Here is a 26334-nt window from a genome sequence, read left to right as displayed (position 1 = left end):
TGTTTTTTTTACACATTTGACCCAGCTTGTGAAGCTAGTGGTGTATTTAAGTGTGCTGTACTGGCGCAGAGCTATCAAATAAATGTGTAACGTGGTTCATTTCTGTTTAAAAAAGAAACACCTTGAGTCAGTGCAGCTCTGCTCCTCTGCATCAGCCAAATCTCAGATATCGGTATCGTATCGGAAAGAATAAAAAACCGTGGATCAGAATGAAACGTTAGGAATTCACTGGTCGGCACACTGTTTAGGTAGAAACCAAGCAGAATATTTGTTCATATCTGTGCAGGGCGGTAGCCTGTGAGCTAAAAGTTATATTTTAGGCTGCTTTTTATGGCTGTTGTGATATTAAGCCAAACATGTCAGGGAATGAAGATTTTAAGGAAAGATGATTTGTTGGGTGGTTCCTTGTCCAGTCTGCTTTCTGAGCAGCCCTGTTGTCTGTTTGTTTCTGTGACTTAGAGAAAGATTTGGAAAATTGAGGGGGGGTTCTGGGGGGGTTAAGTTTTAACAAATAATATAGTTTGTATTCCAGGTGGTTGGGTTTTGGGCTATGGCTTGATTACTCAAGTGATATTTTTGGAGTAATCATAACCCTAGAGATGTAGGAAGAGTGAGGTTTTTGGTGAAGGATGATTTGTGTGTGTGTGTCTGCGTGTGTGTGTGTCTGCGTGTGTGTGTGTGTGGCCTGTTTGGAACGCTAACTCTACAGCATAAGCCTGCCCACCAACACTGCTGTCATCAACGGGACCAAAAAAAACGGAGGGCTTGTTTTTCTGTGTTAACATCATCAGGACATGTTAGCGTTAATTATTCAAATAAGTCTGATTCCTAGTGGTGACGGTTAAGGTAGGCTGCCACACGACGTGCTTTATATCAGCCAGTGACCCCGCAAAGAGTTTTCTGGTTTCAAGTGTGTGTGTGTGTGAGCGCACATGTTTCAGTGTGGGAGAGCGGGACAGCTTTTAGAAACCAGGGGCTCATAAAATGAACAGGATTTATATGGAGTGAACAGTATGTCCAGAACCACTTCTGAGTTATGTGTCCAGTGGAGGCTTGTTCTTGGTCACAAAGCAGGGAGGGGCAGCAATAAACTTCTATACTCTGGCCTGTGTTTAGCTGTTCCAGGTTTTATTTTGTTCCTTTGAATTTACAAACAACCTTCAGATCGAATGCGAGGAAAAATTAAGGATTGCTTCGCTCAATGTTTGAACTTGGCGAAACTAAACTGAGCCGGATTTGTATGTAAAGTATGGAGGAAAATGTAAATCAAGATGAATTTTGATCAGACAGCAGAGACGTTGAATTAGTACTGCTGAAGTGAAATGCTGTGGCTTCTTCTGCGTGCGAATGAGCAACACAAACCCTCAATATGTCAGGGATTGTCACGATGGCAGGGAGCCAAAAAGGTGATTATTTGTTTTGGTCAGGTTTCCGTCTAAACTCCAAAGAAGTTGGTTAAACAACATAATTGTGTATTTTATCCTCCTTTGCCAGCTAATGGGCACTATTTGACTTTGACTGGTTTATTTACATAGCACATTTTAGCAATAATGTGATTCAAAGTGAAGTTGGGGACGTAATAAAAAACTGGACAGAATTAGGAGGTTCTTAAAGAGACAGAGGCCCAATTTCAAGGTGTTAAATTGCAAAGTCAGATTTCTTAAGTCACATTTTAAGGTAACATAGTTATTTGATTCTGCTATAAAATGTCACTGTGTGCCAGGAAAACACAAAATCCTGCCCCTCTAAGGTTAAGTGTCATAGTTTGGAGTGGCATTGTATTATGCAATGTTTTTAATCTGTTAGCCTTTTCTTAATTTTATTTTATGAGCTAATTTACAGATGCCCAGACGAAGGTGACTTCATAGCTGGCTGCGGGTGCATGCGCTTAGTTTATTACCCAGATTCATCTGCCAAAAAATTTCATAGCGTAGCAAAAGATGTCATGTTTGAGCAATAAACGTTGCGTCGCTGTTTTGACAGTCGAGTCTGTAGGCAAAACGGGACATTTAACCAGAATGAATCCAAATTTTATTTATTCCACAGAAGGTGCCACACCAGGAACACCAAGCTGAATTCTGGCTGAAAGTTGATCTCATCTTTTTTGATTTATATACATAAAGGCTCTTACTGGGAAATGCTTCTTTTCCTTCAAAGTGAATGGGCCGATGGGTGGATTTGTGTTGAGCGGGGGGTCAGTGACAGTGAGGTGGAGCGGGGTCACGCAGAGGTCAGCGGGACAAGCCCGGTGGTCTCCAGATGCAGAGAGTGACGGCCGAGAGCCGGGCTCTCTCTGAGGGCGGCCCGAGGCTCGGAGGTTATCGCTGCGGCCATCGCCTGGCTCTGGTGACATGTTGTGACTATCGCTGACGGGCGGCTCGAAAGCAGCGAGTTGCGTAAAATAGGAGCGGCAGTCACGCATGTAAAGACCCTTTTAGTGCTGCATGTGAGCCACGTCACTTCTCTTCCCGGTTCGCTCTCTCTCCGCCGAGAGGCTTTGTGTGGGTCCTGAACACGTTAGCGAGGTCTACCTGACAACCAAAGGGCCTTGGACGAGGTAAGAGATATCCAATGAAGGACGTGGTGAAATTTGCCAGAGCTTAGGCTTTTCTAATTCAAAATGGCTCCACACACATGCAAATACAGACACACACAAACACATATCAGCTGAAGCTGATCCAGGAGGGGTTTTTCCTCCACCCCCACAACTTTTTAAATCCTTGGGACTCTTTTAAGGCTGGTCCCCGAGTTAAGAATGAGTCATCGGTGCTCACAAAGGGCCACAGTGACAGCCAGGGCTCAGCAGAGCTCCGATAGCAGCAGAATGCCACTCTGGGAGGGGGGTTAGGCGCTTTATATTCCCTCCACGCCAAGGTCCTAACCCCTTGTGTCGGCCCCCTCACCCCTCACCTAATGTCTTCTCTAATGTGGCTTTATTGACTGTGACACTCGGAGCAAAGAGACGATGACCACACAATCAAAAGCGCGCCCTGAGAGGAAGGGTCGTTGGGAGTCGGACTCTTCCAGCAAGCTCCATGAGTGCGACCAAACGCACCGCTCATTTCTGTGAAATTACCAGGAGATCAACCGGAGATCGTGTAATTACATTAGGCCATCGCTTGGTTTGATGAACGTAACTCGGCCCTGAACTCCTTAAACCATCCGTTTCACTGAGCTTTTTGTTCCCTGAGATCACTTTCCAACACTTTCTGCTGCACATCTAAGCCTCCAGAAAGTGGGTTATCAGTGAAATCGAGCTCACTAATGCTCCGCAAGCATTGCAGAGATCAGCTGGATTATGGTGAATCTAAGACTGTGGTGTGTTCAGCTGCCTCATAAAGCTCCTTCCCTGCAGATTTAAACTTTATTGGTGTGTGTGTGCGTGTGTGTGTGTAGAGCACGCACGCAGACAGACACGGTCGCTGAGTGTTTCCGACGGCTTTGACAGCTCTAATTGTGCGTCTTTCTTTATCCCAGCTGTAAATGCCAGGCAACCAATCCCTTCCCACTCCCCCATAATGAGACTGCTAATGGTCTGCGTGACCTCTGACCTCATGTTTCTGCTGGGGTCTTCACAGGGCCACAGGCCGGCATCATAATCGCTTCCATGAACTACTCAAAGACCCTTCAAATGTGACTTTTAGCCCTGCCAGAGAGGTAAAAAACTTTCTCTTTTTTTTTTTTTTTTTAAACAGCGAAAGCCAAGCCTTGTCGTCGGGTTTGATTACGTTCGTGAGCCATTGTTTGTTTTCCTTTATTAGTTTACAACGCGCTGAAATGATCTGTGTTTCACCATAGCCTTCTGGAAACAATCCTGCTGCCGTTGTTGCAACCCTGTGTACACAGACTTGCATTCACACACACAATACGACGATCAGAACATGGATAAAAAAAATAAATATTCTTCAGATTTAGTTTTCTTCACTTTCCTCTGGTTTCTATAGTTGTTTGTATTTTTTTTAAAAAAAGAAAAAAAACACGTTGCAGGAGCCTCTAAAATCTTTCATCTCAATGTTTTTGTTCCACATCAAAACCACGTAAGCTATTGCTGTTACTTTGATTAATTATGATATCGTCATAAAGCAGGACATTTAATCGTAATCAGGACTTGGGTCAGTAGGAGATGCTGCTGTTTGACGTCATCTAGACAAATACGAATATCAAGCAGCAAGAAACTCTGAGGCATCAACATACAGAAGCTCAGACGTTAATATTTCGTCTGAAAATGTTAACGTTCATGTTTCTCTATGAAGACAGTGCTTATTTACCGAGTCATAATTTTATAATCCAAACAATTGACACACTTGTTGAACCTGCCACCATGTCGTGACAGCATGGTGTGACTGATCATGTCTCTAGCGCTAACTAGAAACAACCAATCAGAGTCAGGAGGCGGGTCTTAACACTGTCAATCACAATCTTGTGTGGCACTCCCTCCCCCCCTGCTACCATTACGGCTTTTAAAGCTTTGTTCACATGGAATTTTTTTTATTTAATTTTTTCCCAGATGCCGCCATCTATGTCTGCAATTCACCAAAACATCATATTTGTTAGTTATATCTTGATTTACCACGTCATATTATTCTGTTTCTTCCTGATATTGTGCAGCTCCAATCCACTCACAGTGAAATCCATTATATGTGCAGTGAAAATTAAAATAAAATGACACATATCTATTTTGATCTCGGATAAACTGTGTCACGTTCCCAAGAGCTTCGTACCTGCCTACATCGTGTCTTTCCTGGTTGCAGTCACGTAAAGCAGTGTCTTTAGTGTCCTTGTTGTGACCCCAGATGACCTTAATGTCTGCTTCCCCACACAGTGACTACCGGCGGCATGGGAAGTCAACGGTTAACACACATCTCGACGTTATTTGTGGTAAACAGTGATTCAACATGAATTCGTGTCACCAAGTGTAACATTAATAAAACTTTGACTTTAACATTACATCATGTTTCGCCACGATTTATGTGAAGTCACATTGACGACGGCTTCCATTATTTCACCCTCCTCCATGACATCACCGCGCTACGTCTTTGGTTATTGTTTTTGGAGGATGTACCCATTGGAGAAAAGATGACACACCGAATGCCATAAACAGACCTAAATCTGATGAAATTTTGGCAAATATAATAGAGGATAACTCACTGCCTCAATAAAAAAATAAGCCAGACCACCTTGCAGCAATAAAATGGAAGGAAAAGTTTGGAAAGTCTTTAAAAAAAATTCAGTCTTCGACCTTTCTCTGTAATCGCAGCTATAAATCATTTTGCCATGTCTGCTGCCATGTTTTAAAATGAGGACGATGTGTTTAGGGTAGTGTGCAATACATTTTGTCTTTTCTAATGCATGCAATAAAGTTGTTCGTTGCGCTGCAAAAATACAAAATCTTACCAAGTATATTTGGTTTACTTTCTAGCTCAAATGTCTCAGTGCACTCGAAATATGACAAAACTAACTTCCAAGAAAAAATTCTTATTGATTTAACTCAGTAGTTCCTTAATATTGTTTTTTAAAAAAGTATACTTGCTCCACAACGTCCAGAGTTGAGGTCAGCAGCACACCATCCCCACAATAAACAGTGTTGGTGCTGCACTGCTTCCCCCTCTTGAGACGCCGGATGGTGGACCAGAATCGCCTCGAAGCCGTACGGAAGTTTTTCTCCATGGCCTCTCCAAACTCCTCCCACCCCCAAGCTTTTGCCTCAGCGACCATCCAAGCCGCATGCCGCTTCGACCGCTGGTACCCATCGGCTGCTTCCGGAGTCCCACAAGCCCAAAAGGCCCAACAGGACTCCTTCTTCAGCTTGACAGCATCCCTCACCGAAGGTGTCCATCAACGGGTTCGAGGGTTGCCGCCTCGACAGGCACCAACAACCTTGCGGCTGCAGCTCCGATAAGCCGCCTTGGCAATGGAGGCACGGAACATGGTCCACTCAGACTCAATGTCCCCCACCTCCCCCGGAACGTGTTAGAAGTTCTGCCGGAGATGAGAGAGAGTTAAAGCTCCGCCAGACGTTCAAAGCAGACCTTCACTACACGTTTGGGTCTGCCAGGTCTGACCGGCTTCCTCCCCCACCACCAGAGCCAACTCACCACCAGGTAGTGGTCAGTAGACAGCTGCACACCTCTCTTCATCCGAGTGTCCAAGACATACGGCCGCAAATCTGATGAAACGATGACAAAATCGATCATCGAACTGCGGCCTACGGTGTCCTGGTGCCAAGTGCACATATGGACACCCTTATGCCTGAACATGGTGTTTGTGATGGACAATCCATGACGAGCACAGAAGTCCAACAACAGAACACCACTCGAGTTCAGATCGGGGGGGCCGATCCTCCCAACCTTCTGCCGCCCTTAACACACAGCACCCAACCCCTTTGGCCCCTCCGACAGGTGGTGAGCCCATTGGAAGGGGGACCCACGTCTCCTCTTCAGGCTGAGCCCAGCCGGGCTCCGAGGGTAAAAGCCCGGCCACCAGGCGCTCGCCATCGTGCCCCACCTCCAGGCATGGCTCAAGAGGGGGGCCCCGGTGACCTGCGTCCAGGCAAGGGAACACAAAGTCCAAAGTTTTCATTCATCATAAGGGTCTTCAGACCATTAGCAGACAATTTCCCTTAAGACGTTTCCCATCAATATGAAGCTGTGGACTTAAAACAAGCTCCTATATTGTTCTGAAAAGATACTTATAAGTTAGTTTTGTCTTATTATTATTTGTCTTATATTTCATTTGAATCTCTGAATCTCTTATAAAGTTGCCAAAGTTCTCTGGATTTTATTTAACAATATCACATTTTTCCTTCCATTTCACTGTTATGCACTGCTTTGTGCTATTCGATCACAAATAATAATAATAATAATAATAAAACAATAACTAATATAGATGTTAGTTTTTGTAATACAATAAAAATGTGAAAAGGTTCAACGGATGTGTTCAACTTTTACAAGCCGCTGTAAGTCAGTCACATGAGTAGTAAATAAATTAAAACGACTTCAGTCCACCTCCAGAGTTGCTCACTACTACCATCTAGTGGCGGCTGCTGTGGTCGCGTCCTCCTCCGCAGAGAGGAGCAGCACCTGCCCCAGATGGTGGCTGCTTTTTAGAGCGAGGAATCGCTTTCTTATGTTTCCATTAGCTGGAAACACTCTGAGCTCCACAAACAAGAAATCTGAAACTCCACTCAGAAAAAATAAAATACAATAAAACACGGCAAAAAAAAAAAAAAAAGAGTTGATGATTTTCAGCTGACGCAAAAAAGCAAAACCTCCCAATTAAACCTTCGACTCGCAGCGGCAGGAGGATCGTTACTCCCTCGTCCAAATATGATCTCACAACAGTGGTGCGAGAACAGAGCGGCCGGAGCCAGAAAAACAGGAATAAAAAGCAGCAAGTGTTTGCCATATGAACACAGGAGCTGCTTACTCTGATGAAGTCAGGCTTATCCGGTGTTTGTCCAGCTGCCAGTCTCATTAAACAGAAAGTCTGAAGAAAAACTCTTCTCCAAAGACGTCGGACATCTTGCAGGCCTCTCTCCGTGTTTGGCTGTTGACGATTGGGTGACAGTAAAAGAGAAATGTTAAATTTCTCCTCTTTTTTTGTCAACACATCTGCTACACAAACACTGATTTGTGTAACAATTTCCAATATCAGAACCGAGAGCTTTAAACACTGAAAATCGAGTGATATATTGCAGATTTAGATGACTTTTGAAACACTGCCCCCTTCTGGATGAGCTTTGAAAAATCCCCTAAGAGGATCCTGAAGTCCTTAAGGTTCACGCAGAAACACTCTCATACCGGTGTACCGTACGGTAGAGAGTCAGTATAGTGCAACGTCAGAAGCCCCCCGGATCACTGGAACAGGTGCACGTCTGCTGGGGGATAAATCTCGTCGCTCTGGATATGAGTGGCTTTTGGAAAATAAATAGCTTGAGCCATCATAATAAATCCAGTGTTTTAGTGGAAGTTGCTGTTCACACCTCCCCCCCCCCCCCCCACCGTCCCTTCCCGCTCCTACAGGAGATTAATGCCGCTCAGAGTATAATATAGAACATCTGCTCAGCACTAAAGAGGCTGTCATAACATTTCTCAGACGGCCAACGTGTCATTCCCCCGATCAGATGACTCTGCGAACGATTCGGAGACGACCTGAGGATACACTCTGCCCTTAGAGGAACTGCGTGGAGACGAACATGCGAATTTGGACTGGATGATCCAGATGAACGCCGGAGACGCCTGGAGACGGACAGCGGCACTGTAGGCCCACCACTGGATCAGAGAGCACCTGCTTTCTGACTGAGAGCAGATCAACTTTGACTCATCTCAGTGAATGGAGTTAAAGGAATTACTAGTAAACCACTTTAGGCTGAAAGGGCTGTCTCACTGACGTCTTTGGTTTGCTTGCCTTCGGGATTATTGCATCACATTTAAAGAATTTTAAGCAGTTCAAGCCTCTCTGGGTAAATACTAAGAGTCTGTTGGCCAGAGCTGCAAACGTGGACTGGAGTTTTAAAGGTAGTATCTAGTCAAAGATACCAGAAACTGCGTAATGTTAGAGAGGCAGGATTATGTACAATCAACTTTCTTGAGCTTTATATTATGTTCCATTATTATTTCCTACTCAAAAATGTGTCTGGAGTGTTGATCTGATTCTTTCAAGCAAGATTGAGAAATTCCTTAATTCTCCCATGGCAACCATTCAGCTGTGCAAAACACCTGGGTGGACCTAGCTCCGCCTTTGAGGCAAAGCCTCTCCTCTGAGCTGCAGGTCCCAAGCTTCCATGCTTCTGTCTCACAAGGCTCCCCTCCTCCGATGACCTCTTCTCCACTCCGCTCCTTCAGACTAGCCAGCAGCAATTAGCAAACACCTGGTGGAACTGAGCATCTGCTGAGCTCATAGCAGCTACTTCTCAGAGCAACTCTGGTAAAAAACCTTGTTAAAGGGTCAATAGAAGAGCCATGTTGTGATGACGTCGGAGTTTCGGGAAGAGCAGGAGCTTCTTAAAGAGACAGAGGCCCAATTTCAAACTGTTAAATTATGAAGTCAAATTCCTTTGAAGTAATATTTGATATATACAGCATTTTTAGAATAACTGAAGTTAACAAAGTTTCTTGATTGTGCTATAAAGTGGCAGTATGTACGTGGATATGGCATCATACTTCCCCTTTAAGCACAAAATATATATATTTTTGAATGTTAAAACAGGGTTGTGGATAATCGGAAAAGATATAATGCATGTTCTTCAATTTCCTATTAATCTTTTTCTTTTTTACAGATGAATGTTCATGTCCATGTTTGGAATCAGAGGGCCTGTTACCGACAGCTACATTTTCATCACGAATGTTCGCAAAACTTTGTTGATATTCCACTAATGTCGAAAAAACACAATCTCCCAATCATGGTGTTCCTACTAAATAAGAAACAGGATTAAAATCACACTTGAATAAGTTTGTTCACGTGGAATGTCTTTAAAAAACACATCACCATCATCCTGCTACCACTTCCTGTCGTCTTCTTCGTCTTTTCCTCCAGTAGCAACGTCCAGTTGTTGATCACATGACTGTGATGTGAAAAAATGGTTTCCTCTGCGGTCTCGCGAAATGCATACATTTTGATACAGCCAAATAATCACCTCATCCTAGCACATAAATGTTTTATTTATATATATATATATATATATATATATATATATATATATATATATATATATATATATATATATATATATATATATATATTTTTTTTTTTTTTTTTTTTTTTTTTTTTTGCGTTTCTCCAGTCAGCAAGTATGTTTTCGTAATTCCGACTTGCGCAATTATATGGTCAATGGAAACTCAGGTTCTGACTGTGGCGACACCTGGCTGCTCGGACCCTAACGCTGTCATCCAAGTGTGTGTACGGTGGAGAGAGGCCGAGTGGGGAAATCACTTCCACATGGGCCTTAATGTAAACACACACTCTGATTGTGTTTGGGGGGGAGAGAAGTAGCATGCTAATCTCCACAATCCTAACCTCCACTCATTCATTTCCAGAAATAAAAATAAAAAACCCAGAGAGGCAACGAGACATTGTTTAGGACGGTGGGTGGAGGAATGAACACTTTCAAATTGCATTATTCCTAACGTTCATATCCGCAGCCTTCTGACACGTTGTGTGTTTCTGCTGTTTGGGTCAGAAACGTTGAAGCGTGAGCCGCTTGTGTGAATGTTTCTGCACGCCACACAGAGAGCTCTTTGTGCCTGAATCCAAACTTCAGTGGGGGGGTGGCAGACTGCGAACCCCGCGCCCCCTACCGCCCCACGACTTCATGTCAGTGACTTTGTGGCAATATTTACTTAATGTTCGGATGGCGTTCTAAATATACAGGTGTATTTACCTGCAGTGACGAGGGATTCGGGGGGGTTGGGGGATCAGGTTGTCGAGGCGCTGGCTAGGCAGCATTGTACACCAGTGGGGAGGTGATTTGTGTGTGTTTGTATAAGCCTCGGGTTTCAGACCCGGCTTAGTGTGTGTCATTTTCATTAGCATGTTGGCGCTCCTGTCCAGGCCATGGAACTGGAAGGCTAGCTAAAGTTACAGACTTTTACCTTGTGGTCACCAGTAGGTATCCATTTAATGTAATAAAAACTACAGCTGTACGTGGGAAGCCTTTAGACTAGACTGGATGATAACTTTCGAGCCATGTGTTTTTACCTGTCTTCGTGCATCTTTTCACTTTTTCTTCTCCAAGAAGTAATGATGGTTTTTGATGCATGAGATGCGTGAGCACGTTTTTTTTTTTTTTCACAGTGCATCTAAAGTGGCCTCTTCCTCCTCTGTGGCCTCGAAGCTGGAGGATCAGCCAGCTTGCAGGAGATTTATGAACTCCTTGCAGCGCCGTATATTAAACCACCTCCGCCCGCGGCTCTGCAGGGGTGTTGGAGGTGTCAGGAAAAGTGTGAGGAGAGCTCCAGCTGGTCAGTGGCCTGATTGTGAACCCAAAACTAAGTAAAAGATAAAAAATGACATATAAAAAACATCCCCAAATGTCTCTTAAAGCTGCAGTCTGCAACTTTAATAAGAAATATGTTTCTTATATATTTGTTAGAACTGTCACAGTAGCTGTTTCCGCTACGAATGTGCACAAAGCTTTGTCTATGGTGAAAAAAACACAATTTTAATAAGCTTGTTCAGGTCATTAAAAGTCATGTAAACAGCTAGCGCTCATCATCTATCAGCCATCAGAGGAGACATTGGTGATTTTACAGAAGAGTTATAGATTCAACAAGTTCAAATGAGACACAACTTTTTATGAATGCTATGAGAGCTCCGGTGGAGCCAGCTGTGCAACAAACCTTCATCCTCCTACCACTTCCTGTTGTCCTCTTTGTCGTTTTTGCCAGTAGTAACATCTGGCTGTTGATCGTGTGACTTGTGTCATGTGAAAAACACGTTTTGGTACAGTTTTCTTGCGGCCGTACCAAAATTTTTAATAAAGTTGCTATAAAGAAAATTAGAAAAGCTCAGACGCCGATGAATCGCTCTTGAAGCTTCTAATACGTTAATTCACGACATCTGAGTTAAATGAAAACACCTTTAAATTGTCAGTAATAGGTTTGTGATTATAAGGCGACAAGAAGCAAAAGCGGAGTTTAACCGGAATGAAGGGTCTTGCAAAACTCTGCGTACTGTAGCATTTTGTCTGCTCTTTCTTCCTGCACTAACACACACTTCCTGTGTTTTTATAGGCAATGTTAATTCACAGAGAAACACAGATCATTTGTCAAACATTTTCAGCAGAAAAAAGGGTAAAGATCACACATGCAGTCTCATTAGCAGTTCTCCACCACTCTTCCTGATGTATTTATGTGTTAAGCCCTGAGGTGTGTGTGTGTGTTCCCATTTACAGTTTCATATCTTCATTCCTTTCTTTCCCCTCTTCATATATTTCTCTCCATGTTATTTGACATGATAATATGCCATCCTCCAGGGTAATATAACATTATGCTTTGGCTCCACTTCTAATAATTGTTGCGTTTCTGCCAAGACTCCCACAGCACTGAGTTTGGAGGGATGCTTCAATGTGTAAAATGGGAGCCGTTGTGAGGCACAGAGTGTCTTTATTTGGCCTGAAAGCTGCTCAGCAAAACGTTTAAAGATGTGCTTTAGTGTTGAGGAATCGATACATTTTCTTTTCAGATGTGGAATTTTAAATTCAGTAGGTTTGAAAGCCGTATGTAACAGATTTCTTAAATGTTTCAGATCAAACTAATTTTAAGATCAGACAAAAATGACAAGAGTAAATGCAAATTGTACAGTAAAGAAAGGAAACGGGTGATCCAACTTTAAAAAATGGAGTCACGTAGTCAAATTGAGTTTATGAGTAAATGTGTTAAGTTTATTAAGTTGTCATGTTAAATCAGGTTTGACAAATTTAACGCGATTACATTAACTGAATTTTTTATATTTGAAACTGAATTTTATTTTTTCTGTGTATTTTATTTTTTTAATCTCTCTAGCTTTTTTTCCAGCCATATTGGTTTGTTTTTGAAAATACAAATGACTTGTTCAAGATCATTTCACTGTGTTTCAACTGTATTTGAATCCAAATTTTGACTAGACCACTCCACAATCTTAAGAGCAATTTAGGGCTGGACTTCCTTGTTCTTGATCATTCACTCCTTCGAAATGTTCTGGTAGAGCGAAGAATCTCTGGTTCCATCAATGACGGCATGTTGTCTATTTCCTGAAACGGCAATTTATGTGTTTGACTGGACAGATGATGTTCGTTTTCTGAAATGCTTTGTTGGTTTTACACCAGATGTGATGGGAGCCAAAACTTAATTTTTTTGTTGTTGTTGTGAGTAAACACAATATTTTCTCACAACTCTCAAATGTGAGACGAGAGTAAATGAAGAAGTTTTCTGAGGAAACCATGGAAACCAGACGGTGCAACAGACGAGACTACAAAAGGTTAGTGCTGACCATATAGTATGGCGTAATTTGACATTTCAAAAATAAATTTTTTAGTGGAAGCATATTGGTTTTGGAAAAAAAAACTCTAGTTTTTTGATAAAAAGTTTTGGCACTAGGATGAGGTGGTATTGAAATTTGTTTATTTTGGAAAATCACAATGTTAACACTTTTCCCCATCACATGAATCACGTGATCAACAATATAATGTTGCCACTGGTGAAAACCACAAAGAAGACAACAATAGAAAGAAAGATGACAATATACGCTGTTTATGTGTATAACATGAAAAATGTAGAAAAGTTCAAGAAAGTGGACAAATTTGGCTTCTGAAATCAACTCAACCTGTCAAAAAAGTGTTTTCTTCCCCTGTTTCTGAACAGGGGAAGAAAAATAGAATGCCTTAAAGCTTAACTACTAGGATCAACAAAGTTCTTAGATTTCATCTAAGTATCTTTAAGAAATGTAAGGCAGCGACAGATGTAGAAACATTTTACATAAAAAGCACAAATTTAATCTCCCCGGAAGACAGTGAGATAAATAAAAAAAGAATGAGCGCCTGATTTAAAATGTCATCTTCTTACAAAGCCTGCCTGATATGTGAGAAGCCTCCATGTGGTTTCTTCATTTCATTTCGAGTGAAACAACAGAATTTCCGTTTTCATGAGAGCTAAGAAAAGTCCTATCATGACAACATAAAACTGTGAAACATGGGCGAGCAGAGACGATGTGAGGCTTTCTTATTATTAAACAATAACAAGAAATTTAAGCCTTTGTGGCGAGAAGGGACCAAAGAGGACGACTCTCTGTCTGTCTGTCTGTCTGCTGTTTTCTTTTTTCTTGTTTCTGTCCCTCTGGAACTTTAAGAGCTTCTTTCTGAAACCTCAAACTTCAATCCAGCGGCATTTATTTTTTTTTTTTCATTTCGCCTCTGTTAGGTTTGTGTTAAACGCCGTGCCGTCTAATCTGACCCGACAGTTCGTTTCGGGGTCATTAGCCGGCAGAAAGTTAAAGATTAACCCTCATTATGTCAACGTCCCTTTTGATGTTCTCGACCCTGAATTACGAATCTGTTTGGTCCAATTAACTCTTACAGTCACCAGGTGGCACCACAGAAAAGTTACTGCCACAAACCGTTACCCGTAAACTCCCCCCTTCCGTACGAGCAGAGCTCATTTCCAATCTGTCACTGCCGCTTTTTACCGCCGCGGGTTGAAGTTGTGCTTCGTCGCCGGAATCAAACCCTGATGTTTCGCCTCCACAGTTCTCATTTTCACTCTCACCCCTCTCCCCGCCACCAACAACCTAATGAAATGCTTCTACAACATCGGGAGCCTGTGGCTAAGCCCACTGTTTGATTTGTGATTTAAAGGAGCACTGATAATCACGGCGCCTCTGTTGTACGTGACCGAATCGATTTGTGTTTATGCGCCGCTGACGCTGGCCAGAAAGAGAGAGAGAGAGAGAGAGAGAGAGAGAGAGAGAGAGAGAGAGAGAGAGAGAGAGAAAACAGGAGGCTTTTATTGAATCAAGCTGGAAAGTGATGCAGCAGGAGTCCAAACGGAGTCAATTACTGGTAAAAAAAAAAAAAAAAAATCTATTTCTGAAGCGGCTGGTGGGGGTCCAAGGTGTTAAGGTTGGACATGGTGTGAAATATAAGATGATGATGGTTGGAGAAGATTTGTCTTTGATGAACCAGTGGAGCCCCGGCTGCTGGGACTGCGCTTCTTTGGATTTAGGTTTCCTCTGTGCATCAGACCGGGGTTCTTGTTATGAATTTTTTCTCCTCTCATACGTTCTCTTGACCTTAAAGTTCAAGACAGACGACAAAAAAAAAAATAACAACCCACAGTCATCCCTTCCTCAGATGGTGACCTGTCAATTGATTCAAAAGGGTTGAGGGCAGAACACAAATTTGTCTCTTGGTTTTGTTTAGCTGAATTCGACCTTAAAACAACAAGCTGGGATACGTCCGTTTCCATCTTTGACGTGAGCCAAAGAAAAAAAAAAAAGGTCAGAATTTGAGATGTTTGGCTAAAACAAGCCCAATATGGCCTTTTAACATCGTAATACGTAACAGATAGCAGCAGGCATGTTTAACATTCTTCTGCAGTGCCTTCCAGAAATGAGAATTTATGGACATTTGCTGTGTGTTTGAATCCGGCCCATCTGACCCCCAACCTTCGAGGAGCCGCCTTTTACTGGAATTTAGTTTTTTATGGAGAACATCTCCACCGAATTTGCATTTAGAGGCAGAAATTTCTTCGTTAAAAGCTGGAGTTCAGTGAGATTGGACAGAGGTTGTCCAATCTGATAATTTTACTATTATTGTTTTGTTTTTATTTGATCAGGAAATTCCCATTGAGTTTAAAACTTCCTTTTCAAGGCAGTTCTGGTTGTGTGGACAGAGTTGAGTAAGCAAAAAACTGAAGGTAAAATTCCCCAATTCTGCTTGGGAAAACAGAACAGAGAGAAAGAGATGACCGAATGTAGGGAAAGTATAAAAACGTGGTAGGCTTCAGTGGTAAAATAAACGATACAGCATCAGTGTTACAGCTTACTTAGCGACGGCAACCCTGATCCTCCAGTATTTTTTTTTATTTATTTTTTACTTTTTCTGCTCCTGAAGACCAGTCAATGTTAACATCTGTGTTAACCTCTTAAATCTGACCGACTACACGTAGAGTCAGGGCTGCTGCCTCATGCTGCAGACGCTAATGGCAGGACATCGTTTAGAGGTCAATGCCGTCCGGCTTCTGCATGTCGGCCTCGATGCGGATCAAACGCAGAGGAACTCAAGTAAGAAGCTTCTATGATGTTCAGAAAAAGAAAAAGAAAAAAAAAACGTCACCTGAAGCTCTTGGCCTTGTCGTTTATTTCTAAATCTATTTTTTTCCCCTTACTGTAGGAACTTGTCAGTTTGTTTTAAAGTGCATAAAAGTTAGGGGCCAGAGGAGCTGAGTGGAAGATCACACACACGCACACACACACACACGCACGCACGCACACACACACGCACACACACAGTCAGGAGCTTCAGCAGACTCTCTGACACCAATTAAGACATCATATTTAAAAGTTAGATGTCAAGAAAAAACGTTGCTAGGGTGCAGATCACATAACCTCAGACCTGTATGTGTTGGAAGCAGACTTTTTTAATACAGTCATTAAAAAGCACAATCATTGGGCTACAAGCCGATTCCATACTAATATCTGCTATCGGTGCCGATTATGGAAGGAAATTCTATATGTGGTATCATGATGATGTGCCTGATCCATAAGGGCAGATCTATTTAGTCTAATTCTATGCTTTGTGCTCTGAGCGACATCATGCTTTATTATTTATTTTTACATTATATTTAGGATTCCTACATGGACTTTCTGAACTGTTTTGCAGTTTGTTTTCTACATGTTTGACCAAGATAGTCAACCTGTTGTTTTTGTCAGTTTCTTTATTATTTATTTTACAGTGGTTGTGTTGTTTTTACATGTTTTACCAAGCTTGATAAAACTCTATGGGTGTATTTACAATATTCTGTACTGGTACAGAGTTATCAAATAAATTTCTAAATCATTCCACTTATGTCTGTGTTAAAAACAGGAAATGTTTTAAGTCAATTCAGTTCTGTTTTTCTGTATCGGATCGGTATCGCCCGAGACTAAATCTCAGATTTCAGTATCGGTATCGGAAGTGAAAAAAAGTGGAACAGTGCTGTTTTGTGTTGGCCTAAACAAATCAAAAATTGAGGCTGTGAAGTGACAAAATCTGAAAAAGACGGAATGCTGCACCTTATTTTTGTTCTGTGCATCGCTCGAGAAATTCTTCGTCTGGCTAAATCCCACCGAGCGAGCCACCTGCATCCGGAAGAGGAATGCCGTGCAGCAGAGTGTGAAATGAGGCAGGGCTGGGGAGGGGAAACAAGAAAAGATTCATACAGCAGAGCTTTTCGTGGCTGAGTAAATGTTTCAGAAAGTGCTCAGGAGGAACATCTGCTGCAATAATTAGATTAATCCCGTCTCATCCATCCCAACCGAGAGGAGGATCAGCAGTAAGGACGGAGGAAAGAGGCTCAGTTAGAAAACTGAAGGCTCAGAAAACACACGCTGCTCCTCAGCTACCGGGTGCAAAGTACAGGAGCTGGAGAACGAGAACAGGAAACGAAAATTTTAAGCAATTTGAAAGAGTTCGCTTCTTTGGTCTGAGTTCGACAGCGCAGTCACACCTCCCCAAATGAACCGGACATTTTAGACAAATGAACCAGAGGTTGATTAGAGCGGACTGAACAGGATTGGTGTGAGTGAACATTATACGCGGTTTAGTTGGTGAAAAGGATCTGACAAAAAGTTAGCAGGTTGGGGAACTTGTGATTTTGTATTAAAAAAAAAAAATCCTGATGGGAATTTTTTTCATTTTTTCACTTATTTTGAATAAAAAAAAAAGAGTTATTTAAATTTTTTAAATGATAATCCTGTTGCAACCAAATTGTGCATTTATTTGAAGACAATTTATACATCTTCACCAGGAGGAGCTAAGGGTAGATGCCACAAGAAAACCTGGTTTCAATCCCCAACTGTGTTTCTTGATTTAAAAGAGTCAATGGTCACACTAAAAAAAAAAAAAAACACACATTGCATTTTTTCCCTATTACTTTGTGAAAATGATAGCTTAACCTGACCTATAAGTAATGAATTTATTGGGCGAATACATCTTAACCTAATGGCTGTTAGTAACTGGAGACCAGGTTTTTGGTCACTGAATGTGACGTAGCTCTAAAATGTGATTTATGTCTCAGAGGTTTAATTGGCAGCATTTCCTGTGTCTGCGGCCCCTCAGCAGATTTCTGACATATCTGAAAACCATGGGAGATGCGTACTCGGCTCTTGAACCACGCTGCCTGGTCTCAGACCATTTATCTCTGTCTGGAGACGCCACCGAATGAAAGGCAGACCCACTTCTGTGGGCAGCCATATTTCTCCGCTGGAAATATCAGTTTTCATACCTTCAGCAGAACAACGGACCGAACGAAACAATCAAAGACATTCCAGAGGTTTAGAAAAGGTTATGACTCAAGACGGTTGAGGAAAAACTCACACAATTTGGAGCAAATTGTTGTTCTTTTTAATCAATGCTTGAATATGTGCAATGGACCTGTATGTAAGAGGATACTTGGAACACACTGGTTTCACCAGTGTTGTTAAAGAGGAGCCATGTTGTGATGACTTCATGAAGGCGGAGTTTCAGAAAGAACAGGAGTTTCTTAAAGAGACAGAGGCCCAATTTCAAAATGTTAAATTACGAAGTTATATATATATATATAGCATTTTTATAACAACTGATGGTAATATGTTGACTCGATTGAGTTATAAAATGCTACCGCTTGCCTGGAAAATACAAAGTACTGCATGTTTAAAAGTCTTATGGAGTCAATAGAAGTTTGTACCTGTAACATGACAGAATTCGTAAGAGTTAAGGGGGTGTGAATACTTTTACAAGGCGTCGTAAATTTTGTTTTTAATGCTTTACTATTCCTTCAGCATTGTGAACAAAGCAGGCAAGCACAAGCCCTGGCTTCAGCCTATTCCTTCTTTGGTAAATTGTGGGTTTGTGTAAGTCGTATTGTTTTTGTTTTCTGTGTTTGTAATTTACCAAAATAAAGTAAACCTGAACTGAAATGTGGTTCTTGTTCTCTCTCTGCGTGGCTTTCCGGCTTCCGAGCGTGGAAAGGTTGATGAACTATGCTTAATGAGAGTCCCGTTGTGAAATACAATATTTGTATTGTAAGCAGCGGTCTATCGTCAACATGGATATGATTCAGAAAAGTGCCACTAGTTCTTTTCCACGTTGTTCAGCTTCATGGTATTGATTGCTCTTTAGAAACCCATTCATAATAAAGACTAACTTCCACTTGAGTGAGGCTCCTGTAAACGGCGTCGGTGACAAATTCATTGTCAACTATCCGTTTCCCCGGCCCTAATCTGAATTATTCACAGCTCAGTCACTGCCGTGTTATGCAAACACACAGCACATGTCTGCTCCATAAATCTTTGCGCCGTCTCTGGCAGAAGAGGGAATTATTTGGACATGGCAGGAAAAAACAAGCAAAGCCTCTTAGCTGCCGAGGCGCTGTTGATTTGATTTGCCCCCTAAAAATGGGGAAATTTATAGACGTGCCGCGTCCTCTCCAGAGGGCGACGTTGGTTTCCCTGAGGAGGAGAGGAGACTGTCTGAGTGAGGCGTGAAGAACCGGCCCCAGACTCAGCTGGAGCGCCGGTCCCCATCCCTTTTTGTGAACACATAACCCGCTATTAGAGCAGAGACGGTTGTTACAGGACCGGTTCTCTCCGAGGTAACCCAGAAAGCTGCGTGGTTTTGAGGAACAGGTTGTGTTTTGCTGCAGTTCAGACTTTCAGTCTCACATCTGTTAGTGAGAGCTCTTTTGTTTTTTTACTACTTGGCTTGCTCATAAATTGATAGAAATGGGTGGATCATTGTTGTTTTTAAAGGGACAGTATCATGGATTTTCCAGCCGCTTTACCTTCAGTTGTTATAAAAATGTTGGACATATCGAATATGACTTAAAAGAAGTTTGACTTCATAATTGGGTCTCTGTCTCCCTAAGAAACTCCCTCTTTCTGAAACTCCACCTTCAGGAAGTCATCGTAAACATCACTTCTCTATTAACCCTTTAACAGCGATTTGACCAGCGTTTCACTGAGAAGTAGCTCCTATAATGAGCTCAGAAGATGTGCAGTTCTACAAGGCGTTTGCTGATTGCTTCAGGCTAGTCTGAAGGAGCTATGCAGAAAAGGCAGTGCGTTTAGCACAGTTTGAACGGTTGCCACGGGAGATTAAAGAATTTCTCAAACATGCATGTAAGAATGAAAACAACACTCCAGGCATGTTTTTGGTGATGGAATGACATTATAATGTGATGGAAAGCTCAAAAAAGTTGGTGTTACATAATGCTGCCTGTTTAATGGTTTCTCCCAAAGCAAGTTTATTTTTTTCTTACATTTTGCCTCTAAATTACAAATAGTCCTAAAATCTTATTTGTGCATATAAAGAACAATAAAGGTCTTCGACATATGTATCTGAAAATGTCATATTTTATGAAAGCACATAGATGCAAGAACACAATGAGGTTGTATTTCGCAACGTTTGAACAAATATGAATTTTTCTTAGTACAAATTATCCTACTTTTTTGTGAATTTGAAAAACTCGCATAAGGGATAAAATTGCTTGATATGTAAACGTTCAAAAACGCAGCGTTTTAACAGCTCTTTAAAGTGAAGTTCCCGTCAAAGAGTCATAAATCCCATCATCAAACGAGATGTGTTCTTCACCTGCAAGTAAATGACTTGCACAATATATTTGCGTCATTATTTAGTTCCATAGAAAGAAACTGCTTCAGTTTACAGAACTTCCTGTGCAATTTCAATGTTTCTAAGCATCATATTCCGTAAGAGATTTCCCGGAATTTGACCCAAGTTACCCAGCAGCCTTGGGAAATGTCCCATGTGTCGAGTCACAAACTGATAACTGTTTTACTGAAGTGGATTAGATTTATTATTTACCCAGGGAAGCTGGCAAACACCAGCAACATTTCTGAGCATTTTTTTTTAAATTAGAAAGCAGGAGATACTTTTTGTTCTGCAATGTTCATTCAGCGATTCACTTTAATTAGGCATTGATTGTTAAATTAGCCGCCAAATAACTCAATTCTGTTGACATTTTCTGGCTTCTGAGAGCTGAAATTGAGTGGAATGGTGTAGTGCAGAAATGTCACCCCTTTTTATAATTTGCACAAAAAACCAAATTGAAACAACAGACTCAATAGATGTTGGATGTTCAAAATACCATAATTCTCTCTGCACATTTCCTGACAGACAAGGCGCTCACTGAAATGGCTTAGCTGAGTTATGAGTTTTTGGCTGAAAAGTTGACACATCTGTGGAAGTGGGACTCTTTCTCAGCCGGTCGTGATAAGGCCGCGTCTCAGTTTGGATTCTCAGAACAACGGCGATATAAAAGGAGCAGAGCGGGACAGAGCAGGATTATTTTTCCTGTTACACTGAAAACATGCTGCAGACTCTAGTCGTCGTCCTGCTGCAGGTAGCGTTTGGTGAGGTTTTTTTTTTTATTTTTCTGAAGTTATCCTCTCATTTTAAAATACAGTTGTCACATATTTACCTGATATTAGACTTCATTGACAGAACGATTTGTTCTGATGTTTTCCGTAGTTTTTGGGTGCGGTTCACCTGCGGTGAAGCCAGACACCAGCAGGGTTGTGAATGGAGTCGATGCTCGTCCCCATAGCTGGCCTTGGCAGGTAAATCATACGGCGCCTCGAAAAAGTATTCACACCCAGGGTCGATTTGACCACATTCACAACCACAAAAAGAAAAAGACAATTTTCTTTGTGATAGACCAGAGCAAAGGGTGCATATGGGTCTAACTCTCAACATGAAATTGAAGGATAATAATAGATGGTTAACTTATTAAGTAAAAAAAATGTGGTGTTTTTTTATATGTGCCAGTCTGGATTTGGCCGTTGCCAGGCGACCAGCGCTTGCCTAATGCATTACTTACAGAGTAAAGTTTTATGTAGACGAGGTTATTGTATGCACCTTTTTTCCAAGACTTTGACATCTCCCCTTAGTTTTAATAAAATAAACTCTTCATACTTCATCATTTTGGACATTATAATGCTCCTGACTCTGACAGCAGTTCAGAAATTGTCACTTCGTGTTTTAATGCAACTGTAGGCCAATGTACCAAGTGAGATCCATAAACACATGGATGAGTGAGTTGGTGTATCAGAACTTCACTGTCCTGACCCCAACCCGATAGGACGCCTTCACAGTGAGTTAGAGCTGAGACTGGCCACGCCTCCTCATCCAACGTCAGTGTCTGACCTCACAAATGCGAAAGAATGGCAAAATTATGTTTTTATGTACTATATTTGCTGATTTTTCATTGCAAAGTAAGATGAGTTCAGTCAGAGTCAAGTATTTTGTTGACTAAAAGGTTTTCTTCCAGGATTGACCTACATTTAGCTACATCCACCTCAGTGCTAAGTGATGATGGTCCGACATGCGACTTTATAGTGACTGCGTTGGCTAAAAGTAGTCACCTTAGCAGCCACTCTCTGCTAAAATTGAATACTTTTGCCTCGCGTTGTCTTATTCATGCACCATTATCTGACTTGTTGGAACATAAAATAAGGCGCAACTTTCACAGATCTCCCTGCAAGTGCAACATGGCTCCCGCTTCCATCACACATGCGGAGGAACGCTGGTGGCTCCTCGCTGGGTGCTGACTGCCGGACACTGCATCTGGTGACCACCTACTCACAGTACCGCCAATACAACGTGACATAATAACGCCAGATGCTTAAAGTGAAATGGTGCTGCCACATATTGATGAGAAGTGAACGTGTTCTCTCTTGTGAAGGCCAGGAGATGTGTACCGCGTGGTTTTAGGGGAGCATGACATGAGCCTGCAGGAGGGCACAGAGCAGATCAGAGACATCCTGCGCATCGTTGTCCATCCTGAGTGGGACATCGACCACGTGGCCAACGGGTGGGTGTGTTGGGTTTGTTTGCATGAAGCAAAGAGTTCAACCACCTAAAACAGATTAATGAATTCATCGACGAGATGAAGCACCAGATGGCTATTTTGCCGCACAGCAAATATGATCAAATGAAAATAAAGAGATTAGGGCTGCATAGAATTGATCTACAAAGCTTAACACGTCGATATCACATGCATATTAATTGCGTTACGTATTTTGACCTAGAAGCCTCTCTCCTGCAGAGGGTTACCTAGCTCAAAAAAGCACGTTTAACGGTCTTGTGCTGCAGTCAACAATGCTGAGTGGCAAGCAAAAAGATGAGTAAGGAGCAAATTTTGGCAAATTTCACTTTAACAAACACTGCGGTTCAAGCGAACACCCTGTAAACAAAGCATATAGGCCTCAGTTCCTTTGCTACGTGTCTTCTTGCTACCCCTTTCCTGACAGATTACTGTCAAATAAAGTCCATTGGTGCCAAAGCAATCCTTAAAAACAGGTGTAAAAAAAAAACACAATCAAAACATAGTCAAGGACGTTTGGATAAAACCAGGGTAGTACCAACGTTGAATTATCCTTCCACCAAAGCACAAGTAGTTTATAGTTAACATTTCTAAATTACGTTTGAAACAAACTTACTTCTTTTAAACTCTCCTGACTATGAAAACCTAAAAAACGGAGAATCTCCATCCAATTCGGTTTGTGGCAATAAACATTTTCTGAAGCATTTTTTTGAAAACGTGCATTTCAACACTTCAAGCTTACAGAGTTAAACATAACAATTAATCGCGACTGATCACAACGCCTGAGTGTGACGAATCTGATCACCTTTTTTAATCAATTGAGGGCACTAAAAGAAACGCACAGGATCAGAACGACAGACGACACGTTAAAGTGCTTACCTTCCTGTTTAGACAAACTCTTCATGTGACAATGCTTCTCTCTCAGCAACGACCTCGCCCTGCTGAAGCTGGATAAGAGCCCCATTATGAACGACAGCGTCGGCGTGGCTTGTCTTCCTCAGGCAGAAGAGATCCTGGCCCACGGGACCCGTTGTTTCATCTCCGGCTGGGGAAACCTTTACAGTAAGGTCCCTGCTATTCCTCTCTCACACTGTTTGTCCCCTGGATTAGACTATTTTGAACATACTGTTCGATTTGTCAGAACTTTGCTGTATGTGCTAGAGTCTGCACCACACAGGACCAGACTGGGACTATAATCCAAGCCAGGAATTTAATGCCATCCCAGGCCACCACCATAGAATTAACACGTAGAATTAACCACCATGACTGAATTGAGTTTTAAATCAAATTGTGCACTTTACCATCAACAGCAGATGTAAGTTCTGTTGTCACTTAGACTCCACCCGTACCAGTGGTCAGGCCACTGGGAAACATCCTGGTGCTCCCGATGGCCAGTCTGCATCTGGTTGCATCCACTGGTGTAACTCCAGTCAACGTGTCCCAATGATTAATCCCTCTAATGTTGAGGAGGAAGCAGTTCCAGTCATAGTCAGCATTTTCATACCAAAATTATTTATGTTTTGGAATTTGTGGGAGGAGCTAAAGATTTACAGAGTTTTCTCCAACCTCAAAAACTGGGAGCTCAGCAACAAAGAGAAAAGGTCAAAATGCCAATAGAAATATGCAAAAAGCTGCTCAGCAATTCTAAAAAGGGGTTTGATTGAGAGGTGCAGTTTCCAAGTCAAGCTCCCGTCTCACAGTGCAGCCATCAGCCGCGACTTCCCCCACTCGGCTCCTACAGCAGCAATTAGCAAACACCTGGAGGAACTGTGCATCTGCTGAGCTCATTATAGGAGCTACTTCTCAGTGAAACGCTCCTAAAAATGTTGTTAAAGGCTTAATGGAGAAACTTTGTTGTGACGATTTACTGTCAGAAAGAGCAGGAGCTTCTTAAAGAGACAGAGGCCCAATTTCAAGGCGTTAATTTACAAAGGTAAAATTTCTTTAAATGTTTGACATTTACAGCATTTTTGTAACAACTTGAGGTAACGTAGTTACTTGGTTGTGCTAAAATATGGCACCATGTGACTACTAAATACATATTACTGCCCCTTTACACATCGGATGTTTTCAACCTTTTTGCACGAGTTGTGCCAAATAAGTTTGATAATTTTTTCCATAATACCTCCACCTTTATCAGCTGAATGCTGAATATGTTTACATATCGATGTTCTCTGTGAATCATCAGCCCACGGCCCCATGCCTGACATACTGCAGCAGGCCTCGCTGCCCGTGGTGGAGCACAGCGTCTGCAGCCGCAGCGACTGGTGGGGCCACACGGTGAAGACCACCATGGTGTGCGCAGGAGGCGATGTCGTTTCTGCGTGCAACGTGAGTCAATGCATCAACAGAATCCACCTGTTTGAGCTTCAGCAGCTACATCCAGACTCGGTCTGAGGCTCCATGCTGTGTTTGTGTCACAGGGGGACTCTGGGGGTCCTCTGAACTGTCTGGGTCAGGATGGTAGGTGGTACATTCAGGGCGTGACCAGCTTCGTGTCTTCCGCCGTGTGCAACGAAGTGCAGAAACCCACCGTGTTCACGCGCACCTCTGCCTTCACCGAGTGGCTCAACGAGGTAAAATCAGCATCTGGCCGCACGTCCGTCCGTCTGTAGAGATAAAAAAAAATTTAAAAAGTACTGCAGCTGGTATCAACAATTAGCAAGACACGTGGAATGTCTGCTTTACCTGTTGTTTCTGCAGGTGATCCAGAATTACTGAGGCCAACCAGGAGGCCGACCAAAACAAATACGTTCAAGGAATTTGTAGGCGAGCTTGAAAGACTTAACAAAAGCTTCCAAAATCCTCAATAAAAATAAAATAAAATTGATTTGATTATTCTTATGTTTTCAATATGCTAACCCGTCAGCTGCCACGACCTTTCGCTGGCGCCACAAAGTTTAGCGCCGCAGTTTTCCACCAAGCACTCTCCTAAAACGTCCAGAGAAGGTGTACGCAGCTTCCCAGCCTGCTCTACCTCTCCACACTCCATCACTCCTTGCTGTGTGATAAAACAAGAGATGGACGATCGACCGCCCGGTGGGTGGAGGACTCATGAGTCAGGAGATTCTATCAATCACCGCCAAAGTCAAGCAAATGGCTGCCCAGGTGAATGGACTGTCTGATGCCTTCAGGCAAAAAAGAAAGAGAGAAAGAGAGAAAGAGAGAAAGAAAGAAAGGAAGAAAGAAAGAAAGAAAGAAAGAAAGAAAGAAAGAAAGAAAGAAAGAAAGCTGCAGAGCCTCTTCTCAGATCAGATAAGTCGCAGCAACGGGTTACCTTGATGGAGAGATGTAGCGGTGCTCTGCGGGCTCGAGCTGATTTTGCCACAAATTTGATAAGATTGAGGGGAATTTCAACCCTCTTTTCTTTTCTAACAATAATCAGACACAAGTATTGAAGTACTTTAAGGTCAGTGAAGGCTAAAATGACTACAGTGTCTTTCTCACACAGCATTCAAATCTACAGAACTCGGTCACAGTTTGTCACTGTGCTGCCTCTAGCTCCGATGTGTTTGATTTAGATTTCATTTGAGACAACGGGGCATCAATGAACTCTGAAATAACAGTAAGAAAAATTTGTGGGGCCTCAGTCAGTACCCTGTGGAACCACCTTTTGCTACAATTACAGTCGCAGGTTTTTCGGAGTACGTCCCTACCAGCTTTTCACGTCAGCAGTCCATACATTTTGCACATTCTTTGCTGGAGAGCCTCTGAGATTGTTGAGTATTGAAATCTTGTTGCAGATGTTCAGTTGAGTTTAGGTCTGGACTTTGACTGGGCCATT

The 26334-nt window shown here is 42.2% G+C and overlaps 1 protein-coding gene across 1 annotated transcript; it reads left to right on the top strand.

Moving 5' to 3' along the window:
- The first annotated feature begins 20929 nt into the window (after positions 1-20929).
- On the top strand, positions 20930-25380 carry LOC106921324 (chymotrypsin-like elastase family member 3B). The gene is made up of 8 exons (XM_014992934.2): positions 20930-21078; positions 21197-21285; positions 22197-22294; positions 22410-22538; positions 23476-23612; positions 24739-24881; positions 24974-25126; positions 25254-25380. Exons 1-8 carry the CDS (start codon positions 21036-21038, stop codon positions 25269-25271), a joined length of 810 nt encoding a protein of 269 aa, XP_014848420.1. The 5' UTR covers positions 20930-21035; the 3' UTR covers positions 25272-25380.
- The last annotated feature ends 954 nt before the right edge of the window (positions 25381-26334 follow it).

Source organism: Poecilia mexicana, unplaced genomic scaffold (assembly GCF_051168715.1).
Source record: "Poecilia mexicana isolate PSO_F unplaced genomic scaffold, ASM5116871v1 scaffold_4, whole genome shotgun sequence".
In the NCBI taxonomy this organism is placed as follows: Eukaryota; Metazoa; Chordata; class Actinopteri; order Cyprinodontiformes; family Poeciliidae; genus Poecilia; species Poecilia mexicana.
This window is presented reverse-complemented; position numbering and strand designations above follow the sequence as displayed.

Excerpts from the sequence above, each read along its gene's own strand:
- LOC106921324 (XM_014992934.2), top strand. The coding sequence starts at position 21,036 with ATGCTGCAGACTCTAGTCGTCGTCCTGCTGCAGGTAGCGTTTG. Across the intron at positions 21,079-21,196 it reads CCTGCTGCAGGTAGCGTTTG|TTTTTGGGTGCGGTTCACCT; the intron begins GTGAGGTTTTTT and ends TGTTTTCCGTAG. Across the intron at positions 22,539-23,475 it reads ATCGACCACGTGGCCAACGG|CAACGACCTCGCCCTGCTGA; the intron begins GTGGGTGTGTTG and ends CTTCTCTCTCAG.